Source organism: Eurytemora carolleeae, unplaced genomic scaffold, assembly GCF_000591075.1.
Source record: "Eurytemora carolleeae unplaced genomic scaffold, Eaff_2.0 scaffold1005, whole genome shotgun sequence".
NCBI lineage: Eukaryota > Metazoa > Arthropoda > Copepoda > Calanoida > Temoridae > Eurytemora > Eurytemora carolleeae.
In genome coordinates this window covers 98,465-114,574 of record NW_019397285.1, presented here as the reverse complement: position 1 = coordinate 114,574, position 16,110 = coordinate 98,465, and the positions used below count along the sequence as shown (strand labels likewise).

The following is a 16,110-nucleotide window of genomic DNA, read 5'->3' as shown; positions in this document are numbered from 1 at the left end:
TATATCTACGACAATAAAAGGATTGCAGTGAAGTGGACGGACTGATCCATCTTAATAAAAAGATGTTCCAGGGCCCCATTGAGGAGAGAGAGAGAAAAGTCCTTTCATATTTATGTATAAATATGATCTGGTACAATAGTTCACAGATGCAGAGCAGATTCAACCTAATATTGACACACCTCATCCCAGACACACCTATCCAAACCAATTTTCATTCTACATAGAAATAATATTGAAATATTTTGCCAGGAAAGAAGAATGTATAGATGTGATTGAAATCCTTAAAATAGTCTCTAAAGTCTCGAATCTATGTAAGAAAGTCCCGGGAAAAAAAGTTTCTGGAAGAAAAACCTGGAAATAAAAACTTTGGAAAAAAAGTCCGAATTTTATCAAGTCCTTGGAAAAAATGTCACTGGAAATAAAGTCCTGTGTTTTGGATTCCTGGGTCTTTTTTTTCCTAAAATAGTATGGGGGCTGCCAATAAAGTCTCAGGAAATAAGATCCCAGGAAAAAGTCCTGAAGAAAATAAATCAGAGGAAAAGAAAAACCTAGGATTGTGAATCATGCATTTTCACTTGTTAGAGGACTTTTTTGTATAAAATCATACTGGATCCAGAAAAAAGTCCTAGAAAATAATGTCTCGAATTGGTAGGACTTTATTTCCGGAGACTTTTTAATCAAAGGACTTTTTTCCACATGACTTTTTTAGTGTGAAATTTTAGGACTTTTTTGGTGGTTACCAAAGTCTCATCCTTTGTATCATTCCCCAGAACACCAAAGTCAAAACTTCTTGGTATTTAGGAAAATGAGTGGACAAAGACCAGCTCTCCTAGCCTTCTTGGCTCTTTTAGGAAAAAATATTTAAACCTCATTAACTAAATGAAAAAAAAACTTGACTAAAACTTTGATTTTCTAATCCCTATAGCTTTACAATCACTAAGTCACAAAATAATGTTTAAAACTGTTTTAACAGAATCTCTCAATTTCTCTAATCTATATATAAATTTTGTTTGTGATGAATGTCATCTGACTCCTGTAATCCATGTACTCCAACATCCTGGCTGTATTCCTAAACCTATCCCTTCATTTGCTTGTAGCGGTCGCTGTACCAGCTATGTACAGGTATAGTTTGTATATTTACCAGCTATGTACATTAGTTTGTATATTTACCAGCTATGTACACTTGTACAGGTATAGTTTGTATATTTACTAGGTACGTTTATGTATTGTTACCCTATAAAGATGGTATAAGGAAATCTAAAGCCTGAAAACTGATGTGATCTACAAAGTATAGGAAAAAATGTATTTACTAGTAAAAATGGACAAATAGAAATTATGCTAATGAATCATAGAAAGCCAGAGCTCTCTGACGGACTCGCCGCCTTTCATTCGCCTCATACGACCAGTTAATCTTCCATCTTCGGATTCCTTGTAAACACAAACTCTGTTTCGGTTTAAGCACCTTCCTTCTGCCTCATGTCAAGCCGTGTCTCATGCCTATTGGCTTGAATTCAAACATAGAAAATATAATTCCCGGTCCAATGTTGCTTGGGTTCTCCATTTTTTACCAGCCGAATCATCCTACACGATTTAGATGAGATGACTTGTTATCCGTCCGACCTATAGCTATATACAAAAGAGCTAATACATTGTCCTTATCATAGGCCGAACTACTTGCAATCCGAGCTTAGCTCCAGTTCCGTATGAGGACTGAAGGGGTTACATAATGTTTTTAATTTGTGTCTACTATGTAAAAGTATATGCTTTTTAAAACTTGCAGACTAAACTTGTATTAAGGTATCTGGGAGTAAGATATAGCAGACTAAACTAACCTAGTGTTAAGGTATTTGGGAGTAAGATTTGGCAGAATAAACTAAGCTTGTGTTTAGGTATCTGGGAGTAAGATTTGGCAGACTAAACCAACCTTGTGTTAAGGTATCTGGGAGTAAAATCTGGCAGACTAAACTAACCTTGTGTTAAAGCATCTGGGAGTAAGATCTGGCAGACTAAACTTACCTTGTGTTTAAGTATCTGGGAGTAAGATCTGGCAGACTAAACTAATCTGTGTTAAGGTATCTGGGATTAAGATCTGGCAGACTAAACTAACCTTGTGTTAAAGTATCTGGGAGTAAGATCTGGCAGAATAAACTAACCTTGTGTTAAGGTATCTGGAAACAAGATCTGGCAGACTAAACTAACCTTGTGTTTAGGTATCTGGGAGTAAGATTTGGCAGACTAAACTAACCTTGTATCTGGGATTTAGATATAGCAGACTAAACTAACCTTGTGTTAAGGTATTTGGGAGTAAGATTTGGCAGAATAAACTAATCTTGTGTTAATTGGTATTTGGGAGTAAGATTTGGCAGACTAAACTAACCTTGTGTTAAGGTATCTGGGAGTAAGATCTGGCAGACTAAACCAACCTTGTGTTAAGGTATCTGGTAGTAAGATCTGGCAGACTGAACGGAGTTGTATGTGCTGCCAGGAGATGGGTGAGAGAGAAGCTACAGTTGCACTCTTCTGTCCTAAAGCTGCGTATGATGAACCAAAAGTCAGAAAGGTATTTTAAATGTTTTTAAGGGAAAAACACTTTTAAATGAACTCTTTCTTTCCTCATGAAGAGTTTACTTTTCTTTTAATCTCTATATATAATCCAAACCTTGTAGATTGAATATCAACCAATGAAAGATTATCTATATTATATATATAAAAAGTTGTAATCTCTGTTTGTCTGCCCGATCATGACTCAGGAACCGCTGAACCGATTTGCCTCAAATATTGATTAGGAAACTCGGGAGACCCACGGGAATGTTTTGTTTTTAACTTGGTTGTGAGATTCTAAGTTGATTGGGTTGACTTTAATAGCGAAAATTTAGTTATCCGATAAAATCGTTTAAGTGCGGATAAACGGCGGGAGTAACATTTAGTTACAGGGTGTCCCACGAAACATGACAATATGCAAGAGGCCTTGAATGTCGTCTTGATTTTTGATATAATTTGCTGCGTTTATTTGTCAACCTAATTTTAGAAGTAAATTTCTAGAGATAATAATCATAACTTATTTTCATCTGTTTCAGGCCCATCTCTTGAAATTGCGAAATCACTTAAATAAATGAATACACTTGTAAAAACGTAAAATCCATAAAAACTTTCCACACTCATCTTTTCATACATTTAATGGGGTTTACGACCTCTAACGAAAAATTTATAAGATAGTTTTAAAAAAAATCTAGCATTCAAATTTTACAAATCTAATGCTACATTAGTGTATACGTTAAACAGCATTTTTACCCCAAAACACTAGTTCTAACAAGAGCAGTAAATACATATCAATAAAAGTAGCATAATTCATAAGACAAAGTAGTATACCTCATATCAAAAAGCATTTTAGTACATACCTAAAAGTAGCATAGTTCATAAACAAAAGTTGTACAATACACATTACGCATATACAAAATTAGAATGATACATATACAAAAGTAGTATAATCCATACATCAGAAATATAATCCTTAAACTATAGGTATGATCCATACATTAAAATTAGCTCCATAAAACAGAACAGTCCTTAAAATGGGCATATCACACATACAAAAGTACGGCTCTTTCTTTGTACTAAATTTTTTATAATATTTCATTCCAGCTTAAATATTTTCAATGCAGATACAATACAATCTTTTCTTTCATACATTTTAGTGTCACTAACCTTTCTTTCTAAACATTTTGAAACCAGTAATACATATAAAACTAAATTGCAGGACTTAACAGATTTTTTTTCTGACTTTATTGTTATTAATTTATTTGTTAAACTAAAACTTGTAATATTGATGCCAGATTTTGTAAAAAAAAAAAACCGTTAAATAAATTCTAATTGAAAATTACCAGTTTTCTAAATTGCAAACATTGATATCTAATTAATTCTTGATATAACAAAATATTTTGCCATCTTTGCATGAAGGGTCACTTCAATTTGCGCTTAGTCCCTTTAATTGGAGAAACAAGAACACTTGAGGTACTCTTTAATCAAACAAAACATATAACATTATGGGTAAAAAGATAAAATGTACAATTATCTTGAAAATTATCACAATATATAAAACATAGTTAATATAAAATAAAGTGTTAAAATTTCATGCAAACAGTCCGCACTGACAGTACATCTGAATAAAAAAGTGAAGGATAATACTGAACAGAACTTTTATATTAAATTTGTGTGGTCTATACATTTGAGATGCAGGGGTGCCCGAAAAGGATGAAACTGCAAAAACGACCAGAAACTCTTAAAATATTACAAGTCAAAATTAAAATTACGCCTTCTGCCGAAGATATAGTATTTTATTGGCTAATTTAATAATTTGGCAAGGAAAGAAACAAGTTTACAGTTGAAGGGAATCGTGATAAATTCAATACAGTCGTCCTTAAGTCTTATCCTTTGTGGGTAACCGTGTATGTTTTATATGTTTGAGAAAGTGCTGAAATCGATATTCACAGCGGAAAATTTAAATTTGAAGCAACTAAGTACTTGATCCGTAAACAAATTAATCTTTTGTGATTTCTGATTAATCAGATATTTATAAAGAATCAATTTTATTGGACTAAAAAACTGATAATTGTTTACTGAAAAGATGAAGTATTTAAATGGTCTTCGATATCCGGTTTCAGGTTTTATGGGTGAGACACATTTCTGAGACACAAAAGTCCGGGGCATTGTTTTGTTATTAAACGATTTGTTCGTCACAACAAACATAAAGATTTTGAAAAAACTTTCGCATAAGACAAAAAAAAACAGATTTCCCATGCTCCTGGTAAAAAGATAAACATTTTGTCATTACCTAGGTTTATGGTCGTAATATTGTCACGAGACCTGTTTATGTTCTAATATTTTAGAGTAAGGAATTAGGTTAAGACAATTTCTGGGCCGAGCGCTGCGGTTTTACAGGCTAGAGGGACGGGCGCTGCGGTTTCATGTCCAACTAGCAGCTATAAAACCACGTGTAAAAAGTCCAGAGGGGCAGTATAGCGGATGTGCGTAGGTCGGAAGGTACACCATCCATTGACTTTCGTCATCAAAATGTTTTCATTTTCTCCGTTTAGTCGAACTCTTGACTCCTGAACGTTTGATCCCAGACACAGAGAAATCAAAATCATCTACTTCAAGGTCTGTCTCCTAAAGTTCAGGAAAATTTTTACTTATTAAAAAAATGTCGATTTTTTTGATAATTAGATTTGAGAGAGTAAAGAATAATATTTGGCTAAGTATCTACAACATGGTAAAGATGAATCACAGAAAATGAGCAATATTTTTTATGAAATTATCAAACAATATTACAAGATTCTTCTCTAACCTGTTTTTCTAGAAACAGCTTGAGTTCTTGTTTTGATTTGAACTGTTTACCCTGGGGGTTGATGATGTAAACATCATACTTGGCGCTAGTCATACCCGTCCCTGCCTTCTTCTTTACCTAGAAGCAGTTCATGATTCACTGTCCTGTCCTGTCCTGTCCTGTCCTGTCCTGTCTTAATCATTATAGATACAAATCTTATTACTAAATTAAATGATCTGGGGCCGAATCTAATGAATGGAAAAGAGGTAGCTAAACTACCTACAAATGACATCTTACCTTTCGTTTCCATCCTTTAGGAAGAGAGGAGTCGTTATATAATACTTTCATCACTAAACAAAACAAGATTAATAGGGGGGCTTTAAGACTTTAATAAATTAAAATAAATACAGTGAGAATCAGAAAACTGTGGAGTAAGAAGGCGACATGAAAGTAATAATCAAGTGTATTTAATGTTGTTACAAAGCTGATAGATTTACCAGTAACTTATTAAATCATTTATTCAGTGAAATGAGTCTGTTTACACCGCACAATCCGTCTCATGTTCATTGGACGATTAGAAGTTATAATTTGAAGTCGTGTTCCTATTACGGATTTATCTGGTTCTCACTGTTTAGTGTGTAAGGATTCATTTAATAAAAGCTAACACCTTTTTAGTAAGATTTTACTTGCATGACTTAGCTTTAAAAAATCTAAATATATCTATTTATTAATTTACAAATTTTGAAGTATAATATTTCAAAAATCTTTAATCCATTTTATTCAATGCTTGCATTTAAAATGCGACTAAAATAATAAATAAAAATTATCGAAGATAAAAAACTTTAAGACCCATAATCCTCGGTCAAGGTTTAAGATAACCTGGTTTAGATGGAACCGGAGATTCTCTGGACTCGTCCGACCAATCGGATTCACTTTCATCCAACCGTTTCTTCTTCTTCCGACCCTTGACCGGGGCCCGGGGTACAACAGTCTTCCTAAGCAACAGTTCATGGTGTACAAAAAAACATATGTACATTGTACAACGTGTACTGTACCAGTGTACTAATTAAACTAGATTTCTAGATTCCGTGACTCCGTGGTGGAAATATAGTGTTGTGGTCAATTGTCCAGGTTGAGGTGTGTTTGATCAAGAATGGGAATTATATTGTAATTTCTTTATTTATTGCATTTTAAAAAAAGCTGCTTCAAGTAAAAAAATCAGTCTTCCACTGGCAATTTAAGTAGAACCAAATCAGGGTACCCAAAACACGGACTAATAATACGTTTGAAAAACCCTGTATTTCTGTCAAAATAATTTTTTCTTTAAAGGGAGTGACCGGCTATGTAACTTCTTTCGGATTCATTTGAAGATCTGTAAATCCTGAGTTTGAGCACAAATTCGGCGTTCAAAACTCCTACTTTGGGGGTGGAACTCAAACTCAGGATTTATAGATCTTTAAAAAGTTTTATATGTCACAAATAAATCCGAAAGAAGTTTTCCACAACACTGCATACTCAGTTCAACTACCTTACATAGCCAGTCACTACCTTTAAAAACTGTATGTTATCCTAAAAACCCGAATTTAGAGCATATTAATATTCCAATATGATGAGGGAGACCCTGTAGAGGATTCTGCAATGGCTATTTATTTATTCTGATCCAAGAGGTAAACTCATAAACTAGTATACCTGGATGGATCCCCTGCAGTCGTCTTCTTCTCCTGTTCCTTCCTGCCTGCCTGCCCTGGGTCCTTTTTTCCTGGCTGTCCTGGGTCCTTCCTGCCAGCTAGAGCCGGGTCCTCCTTCCTGTATCCTAGACCATGCTCCACCAATTCTCCCAGTAGACTTTGCTCACCTTTAAATAAAACGAGAATTAAGCAGTTTAAGCAACCATTTAATTTACGTTAAAACTTTTATAACTTAACATTAAATTTTTTATCTCCAGAATAATTAGCACCGAAAAAGAAAAATGTGGTTTAAAAATTAGCTTTTATAGCTTTTGTTTCGACTAAGTATTAACTGATCCAAAAGGTTAATTTAATCAAAATTTAGCAAAGGAATTTCATGCTTTAAAAATCAATTGCCTCTTCCGTTAAAAAGAATATTTCTCTTCCCAATATGTTAACAAGTTATCAAAGTTTTTTTTTGAGGAAAGAAATAGTTTTGACAGAATTTTAAAAAGAATAGAATTAATTTTTGCTACTGTAAGTCCCATCTGCTATCATGAAATGCTTTGCATATCTTCAGTCAGTGTTGGGACTGGAATCCTCGTTTAATAAGATAAAACTAAAAGATTACCGAGCATAGAGATGAATGTTGTGATAAACTCGTCATAATTATGAACACGACGACAGTCGTCCACTATATACTTCTTATGTGTATCCACCTCGTCATTAAGCTTTCCTTCGGTTACATAGATCTCCGTCTCTATTCGTCTAAACCATAAATAATGTATTATTATTTTTTTTTCTTCATTTTTGTCTCTGAGAACCATACCAACTAAGTTCAGCCATAAAAAATGAGCACAACATATACGATAACCCCAAAATATCTATTGCTAGATTATCTCTATCTATACAGGAATATTAAAGATGTCAATGTAAATCCCGCTCTGGTTAAATGGGCGGGCGGTCTTCGTCAACAGTGTAGTTTAACCACAGCCCCCCCCCCACACCGTGGCGTACTCAGTGGGGACGGGGGCAGCATCCCTCCTTGGGTGAATAACATATATAGTTCCATGTTTTATTGGGCCCCAATTAAAAAAATGTAAGCCCCCTTAAACAAATTTCAGACTATGCCCCTGGCCCCTTCTCATTACTTCCCTAATTGCGCCCCTGATGTACGTTTAAACCTACCTGAGAAGTGTTAGAAGGTCTCTAGGTGTGAAGAAGTGAGGTTCTTGAAGTTTTGTCTGCTGAGGATTAAATTCAGGTTTATTCTCGGATAAACTCAGACTAAACAAAGCTTGAGATTTCTCTCCGTTCTTGTCAAGTTTATCCTGAATAATAGTTTCCCCATTCTCTTGTGTTGAATCCTCCGATTTATTCGTCTCGTCCTGATTAATTCTACCATCCCCCATCCGTCCTTCATTTTCCTTCTCCAACTCCATTCTTTCCTCCTCTTCCTCTTCATCCTCTTCACATCCTTCCATCATCGGGGATTTAGAGTAGTCGTGAGCTGTGAGAAGTGGATTAGACTGGAATGGAGATTTGGGTTGACAATCCATAGAGCTGCCTCGTGATAGACGGATCAGGGGTTTATTTGGCACACGCTCTGAAAACAATAAGTTTTGTAACTTAAATTGCAATGTACTTGCATACGGGGACCTCAACGAACTGGAGAAGTTGCTGAACTAATCTTGAATCACTGATTCAAATCCTCATGAATCTTTAGGATTCGAACCAGCGCGGTAGATAGTTCTGTCTGTGACCACTCTCTAATTCATAAAATTTGGTAGTACTGGTTAACTTATATTTGACAATATTCAAGAGCAATCTTTTGATTTATTTAGTCAGTCTTTACTTTTGTTATCCGAGAGTAGTTATGAACCATTTACGGCACTTAATATTCGTGAAAACTTTTGATAATCTAAAGGTTTAGTCTGTAATGCTGAAGTTCTATATATCTAAGGTTTAATAAAAACTACCTTTAGATGCTGAATGATCTGTAGGTTTGTTATCTAATGTTCATTGCTCAAGTTCTAAGTTTTGATAAAAACTACTTTTAAATGCTGTATGATCTGTAGGTTTCATCTCTAATGCTGATGCTCCAAGATTTAATAAAAACTACCTCTAGATGCTGTATGATCTGTAGGTTTAATCTCTAATGCCGAAGTTCTAAGGTTTAATAAAAAATACCTCTAGATGCTGTATGATCTGTAGGTTTAATCTCTGATGCTGATGTTCTACGGTTTAATTAAAACTACCTTTAGATGCTGTATGATCTGTAGGTTTCATCTGTAATGCCGAAGTTCTAAGGCTTAATGAAAACTACCTCTAGATGCTGTATGATCTGTAGGTTTAATCTCTAATGCTGAAGTTCCAAGGTTTAAATGAACCTCATCATCAAGAACCTGAAGCACTTCCTTCTCTAGTCTGTCAACCTTAAAATAGAAATGTAACTTAAAAAATTAAATCTTTTAATCAGAGCAACAACGTCAACAAGATATCTCATAACATATTTTCAAGTAACCCTCCAATTAAAGAGTGGCAGGCACGATTCACAACGGCACCCTTTAAACCGTACTCTGAGTAAAAATAAGGATGGTATCGTCGTTTTTCTAAACAAGTGTTCAATTCGGACAATTTCCTTTACTGCAAAAATTCGCAAGCCAATACAATTAAAAATGATCAAGTTTAACCATGAAAACAAGGATTTCGTATTCATTGGACCTATGTTTAAGGGAACCTTGTGTATCGGACATGCCACTCTGTACATAGAGAAGGGGGTCATTAGAATTTACATATACAGTCCTTTTAAAACATATATGTATAAATAATTCAAGGGAACTTTATAGCTTAAAAAAATATATGAGCAACCTCAAGTGTAGCTCCAATATCTTCGACAGCAATACAGTCTTCAGCCTCCTCCTTATCCTCCGCATCTCCTGTACTCACCCTAGCTCCAGCTACCTTCTTACTATAGCATATCTGCAGTAGTTGGCGCAGCGCTAAATAAATTATGATTATAATATTATATTATTTTTATAATAATATAATATTCGCTGGAAACCCTAGTTCAGAGCTAAATGTGAATTCAGGTGATGGAGTAAAGCCAAAAGATTCCTAGTGCTCCTGTCGGTTTCACAAGATAAAGATTAGAAAAATAAAAGGAAATAATTGAAATGGATTAAATAAATAAGAATAGATTTACTATACACAAAACTTTGCTTCACAAGAGGATAAAAAATCCTAATGAATATGACAGATCTGCAGACTTGCCTTTACGCGGAACTTATATTTTCTTGAAAATTATTTTACTCAAATATTAGGTGAGTATACCCCTAGTTTTTAACAAATTATAAAATACAATCATTAATAACATAAAAAGCCAATCCATTATTTAATAAAATAAGGGAGTGTCCACTCCCAGATATCGAATATTTAAACAAGGGGCATGTTATTATTATTATTTTTATTATTTTTAGAATGGAATAACCTGTAATAACAATTTCTCTGTTGGTTTTTAGCATAGTTAGGTTTGACTGATAGAGACACCTAGTGTCAGGAACTAGAACCATCAGAGCAAACCTGATATCATGGTAAGGTACACCACCTCCTAACAAAAGATGACAGTTTTTAACAAACTTTTAAAGCTTTAAATTATTTTTACTACAAAACAAAAATAATTCGCGGATTTTCACAAAAAATTTCGTGGATTTTCAAAATTTTAAAAAATTTAATGAAGATCGAATTTTGATTGAGACAAATATTTAAAATTTCAATCATTCATAAACCTTCCCTGGAGTCCCTAGATGTCCCACAAAAAATTTGGGCCCGATCGGTTCAGCCGTTTTGACGTTTATTGGATACAAACAAACAGACAGACAAGCCATATAGATTAATTTATTTCTATTTTTACGTCTTTCTTAATTTGCAGTATTTTTCATCACAACAAATTTTAACATCTAAAATTTTTTTTTTTTCATGTTTGTGGAGGAGTGGGCCGTTAAATTAACATAATATTTAACGGATCATAATGAAAAATCTCATCCCTGTAGCAATTCCAAGACGCTCTGTAATCACTTGACGAAGTTTCTCAGTCCAATTGTCAGGATCAGGAATAGGTCCGTGATCAATTGGATATTTTTTCAACCCATCCAGTTCGATCAGACGATCATTGATCGGTACATAGCTCACAAAATGAAATGCTTCTCCAGTATATCTAGAAAGTAAGACAAGCTGAAAAATTTCAGATTAAAAAGAAACTTGTTTTATTTATCAATTTCAAAACAATAAAAAAATTTAAATCAAAAATTTCTGTTGACAAAAAAAATGACTATAACTTTTTAGTGTCTAAAGCTATGGATCTAAAGACTATATTTTTAAAAGGCTTTGAAAAATGCATGTAGAGACATGTCACATCTAGATAGTTGTTTGAATAAAAAAAAATAATGTTTTACATTTTTTAACCCTTTTTGACCTTTAACCTTTCCTAGCATCCAAACTGTTAAAAAGTTATTGGTCTGATTTTTTTTTCAATGGATTGACCTTGAAAAAAATGGGCTATGAAAATGCATTTATACCCCAGCCTGTATAGGATTAAACATTAACAATATCTAATCCTTAATTACTTTAATCACCTGGTTCCTGTTGTGGGAACATTATTCTTCTCAAACCTACGACGTGCCCGTGGTACAGCGTGGGAGTTGTGCGCCTGCGCATAAAATGAGAATATATGCACTAAGTAAATTTTTGGATGGGGAAAATATTCTTTATTTGAGGGCCCATCTTTCTAGTTTTATTTTAATTGGTATTTCTACCTGTGCTAGCTCCGGACAGTTCCCGATTGATAAACCTTTGTTTTCAGGATTCATTCCTAAATAAATAAATATTAAAAACAGGGAAAGAGGTTTGAGCACAACGTTCTAGTAACCTTTCCTGTGCCGAGTGCAAATATCACTTAAAGAAACTATTTCCAGCATATCATTAAGCACGACAACAAATAACACCGTTTACTTCTTTTCTAAAATTAAAAGTGTGAGCAGTCGTATATTATCATTGAAAACCCAAAACCATTTTTAAAACAAGGTTTTCTATTTTCGAACATATCACGAATTTGAATCTTGGATGCGTTTTAAAACATATACCAACTTTCATAATTTGAAAATATTCAACAATTCAGAACAAAACCCACTTTGATATATTACATATATATCATATTATACTTTTAAATACGGAGAATAAATTTGATTTCAAGGTTTCTCCATTTTTGTAAGAAAATATTAACAAATAAAAAAGATGACTTTGCACATTTGGCCTAAACCTGACACTCAGTACATGATTTCTGAGTATATTTAGGGTACTGCATACCTTGTACATGATTTCTGAATATATTAAGTGTACTCCCTATCTTGTACATGATTTCTGAGCGTATTTAGTGTACTCCCTACCTTGTACATGATTTCTGAGTGTATTTAGTGTACTCCCTACCTTGTACATGATTTCTGAATATATTTAGTGTACTCCCTATCTTGTACATGATTTCTGAGCGTATTTAGTGTACTCCCTACCTTGTACATGATTTCTGAATATATTAAGTGTACTCCCTACCTTGTACATGATTTCTGAGTGTATTTAGTGTACTGCCAAGCTTGAGTTGAGTACAGTTTAGTAAAATAGAAACCAAAGCATGGGTTGCACAGCTGAAATTAACAAATTTTTAGTCCAACATTGTTGTACAGCTGAAATTTCTAGACCTATAGCTTTTTGTAGGAAAGATTATTATTAGCTTTCGAAATGAGACTTAAACTCATTTTCTTATCAAAATTAACGAAAATTTTAATAACATAGAGGCAAACCAATTTGTTTAACAAATCTTTTTTCTTTCTACTGTTAGAAGTAAATATAATTACATTGCAAACGGAAAGATTAAGATTAATTCCTAGCAGTGCTTCGCAAGATTTTGGCTTCATGGATCCGCATCCACGGATCCAGATCTAATTTGGGCAAAGTATTAACCAAAAACTGCAAAAAAAAATTTTCTCTTAAAACCCAAATCTGAACTATTAAAAAAATAGAGATTATAAAAATTTTCCGATTTCTGAATGGTTCATCAAGTTAGCTTAAAAATAAGCGAAAAAATAAGACAAACAATTTGAAAATTCTGCTTTTTTAGATTCAGTTTTCAAAAAAATAACCTGGATCCGGATCCGAGTCAAAATAACCTGGATCCGGATCCGAGTCAAAATTAAATGGATCCTAAGGACTTTTTCCTAGCCATAAATGTAATTCTAATAATGAACAATAAAAAAAGAAAGGTTTTTAGAAGAAAAATGCAAATAAAAAATGTTCTTCTTTATTGCAAGTATTTTCTGCAAACACACTGTCACCTGTTAGGAATCATTTGCTCTGCAAAAAATATCTTATTCACTTCTTCCTCATTCTTCATGTACAAATGCTCTTCTTCGACGATCTTACGCCGGGATCTCCGGTCTTCAATCCATCGGAAGAGAAAGATCGCTCCGTAGCAGGGTTTCTTGTCAACAAGGGGTTCACGTTGTAGATCATATATTTCTTCAACCTATAGACAAAATTAAAATGAAAAATATATAAAAAAGAAACATGAAGAATACAGAAGACGTAAAATAAAAATGTAACAGATTTTATTTTATTTGACTAAAAACTAAAAATAAATGTAAACGAGGTAAGTAGAAAGCAGATGGTAGTAAATTTTTAACTAAAAGTGGGATTAAAAAGTAGAATAAATAATGTCCAGAATTTACACCAAAACTGCTTGATATAAGAAGTAAAATTCTGGGAAAAAAATACTTAAAATGAAATATAAACGAGAAAAAAGTGACAATAACACAAAAAAAGCTTTTATTTGGTAAGGCATTAAAAAGCATGAATCCATTTTATGTAGTCCCTAAGAAAATGGGAGTATACAGGGTGGGGGGCAAAGGGGGTGCATTGTCCCACCAAAGACTTGAAAAGGGGATGGGGGGGGGGAGGTGTTAGAACTTAAATGTCTTACTTCATCCATTTTAAACTGAAAAACATAGAACGATGGCTTCAATTCAAAACAGTAAAAGTACATTTTTAAATCCTATTTTTTAATTTTTAATTTAATGTTTAATTAACAACATATTTAAAGTCATAGTTAATGTTTGGATCCACAATGTTCTTAAAAGGGGAAGTAGAGGATAGATTATTTTTCTTGGTTGAAACCTTTAAGAGCATCTCTATAGTCGAGCATATGCTGAGGGGGTATATATCATCACTATCTACATCAAATTCTTTAGATCTGAACTGATTGATGATGGTTTCAGTTCTAGATGATACTGTGAAACTTACTGCTTTTGACACATTATATACAGGATTGTTTTTATCAAACCTTGGCTCTCATAGATTCATTATCACATTTAAAATTTAGATATGACATGTTAACTATATTTGAATATCACATGTGAAATTAGATGAAATAACATTTTTAAATGGTATTTAACAATAAAAACTTTGTAACAAGAGTGAACAAAATTTTCTTTTATGGTACTGCACATAACATCATAATACAGTTTACTTAATGTTAAAATGTGATTATAAATCTAATAGAGCAATGTGAAATACAAATCCTTGATTTAGTGTTGCTAAAGCATCACATTTCACAGTTTCAACTAGAATTCTAACAATTATCAAGCAGTTCAGATCTGATAAAGGTTATTTTTTTATCAACCTCTACCCCTTTAAAGAACACTTCTTTAACTCTTTCTCGAGTACAAAAGTTCAGACTTGTTAATTCATTGGACATCTCTGATGGTTTAACTACCTAGAGCTTCGGAGTCATAGACAATTTCTTAAAAGGGTTTATACTATTATACTTAAATCTTATTGTAAAATAAAAAAGCCATAAAATAAGCAGGAATAGTTTTAAAGAGCTCCATTATAATTTTTAAACTAAAAAACGAAATATCTGCAGCATTCCATTATTAGTAGGTTTAAAAAACGACATTTTATAGATTCTTTCAAGGTATTCCCTTTTATCCCATATCCTCCATGAGTAGAGTGAATATCATGTACCTGTACTCCCTGTACTCCCATATCCTCCATGAGTAGAGTAAATATTATGTACCTATACTCCCTTAACTCCCATATCCTCCATGAGTAGAGTGAATATCCTGTACCTGTACTCCCTGTACTCCCATATCCTCCATGAGTAGAGTTAATATTATGTACCTGTACTCCCTGTACTCCCATATCCTCCATGAGAAGAGTGAAGAGACCAGGATCACTCTCTAGCTCTAACCAACCGTCAGCTAAGTTGTACAGGTCCTTTTTCTCACCCGTCATACTGTACAACTATACTTTACACTGTACTGTACAACTCTACCTAAACAAATGGATTGTAAATTTTTTAAAAGTTTGTTAAGATTTATGTTTCTGTTGATCAAACCAACTCGAAACCGAACTGAAATGGTCCACAAAGAAAAAGAAACCAGGGTAGGATAGCCAAATAAAAACAGTCTAAAAAAAACCTTTTCCCAAAACAAAAATAACCTTTTTTATTAAGATAAGCAGTCCTTGCCTCAGATCGTCTTTTGATACTTCAAATCATTGTTTCAAAATTTATTTCAGAAGTATAAAGCATTTCTTTTATCTGGTACCAGAAGATAAAATATGAATCTCAATGTCGAACTGACCCAGGTAAATCATTTTTCTGAAATATAACATTTTTAATAACACGGGGCTTAATAATAATAAGTAATAACAATTGATGATTGTCCATAGGATGCATGTTTTTTACAAATACATGATAATATCTATTTTGTAAATTTATTGGAACAGTCAAAGAAATAAATTTAAAATAAACTCATACATGCGTGATGAGCATATAAATCACAGAAAATTTTGTCGAGAATTGTTATGTAAAAATGACTCTCCAGACTTAATATAAGTCCTCCAAAATAACAATAAGGGGTTTGAAAAAAAAATCAATTGTGTGATAAAAGTTGAAGGAGCTAAAAAGATAATTTTCTAACCCGTTGTGTAAAAAGATAATTTTCTAACCCGTTATGTAAAAAGATAATTTTATAACCCGTTGTGTAAAAAGATAATTTTATAACCCGTTGT

General features: G+C 33.2%; 1 protein-coding gene across 13 annotated transcripts; it reads right to left on the bottom strand.

Moving 5' to 3' along the window:
• Nucleotides 1–4,001: 4,001 nt before the first annotated feature.
• Nucleotides 4,002–16,049, bottom strand: LOC111713266 (ubiquitin carboxyl-terminal hydrolase calypso). 13 transcript variants are annotated; one of them, XR_002767650.1, is made up of 19 exons: nt 15,538–16,049; nt 15,217–15,370; nt 13,374–13,564; nt 12,595–12,686; nt 11,805–11,860; nt 11,625–11,698; nt 11,037–11,206; nt 10,481–10,600; nt 9,862–9,992; nt 9,317–9,425; nt 8,179–8,596; nt 7,622–7,758; nt 7,013–7,178; nt 6,203–6,318; nt 5,621–5,673; nt 5,345–5,461; nt 4,618–5,166; nt 4,443–4,513; nt 4,002–4,217 (listed from the first exon to the last, which is right to left on the bottom strand). XR_002767650.1 is itself a non-coding variant. In XM_023488099.1 (17 exons), the coding sequence occupies exons 2-17, from the start codon at nt 15,328–15,330 to the stop codon at nt 5,077–5,079; spliced, it is 2,154 nt and encodes a 717-aa protein (XP_023343867.1). In that variant the 5' UTR covers nt 15,331–15,370; nt 15,538–16,049; the 3' UTR covers nt 4,002–5,076. The 13 variants fall into 13 exon arrangements, 3 of the variants coding, with proteins under 3 accessions (XP_023343867.1, XP_023343868.1, XP_023343869.1); XR_002767652.1 differs by having other exon boundaries at nt 4,832–5,166; XR_002767646.1 differs by having other exon boundaries at nt 4,002–4,257; nt 4,443–5,166.
• Nucleotides 16,050–16,110: the final 61 nt, after the last annotated feature.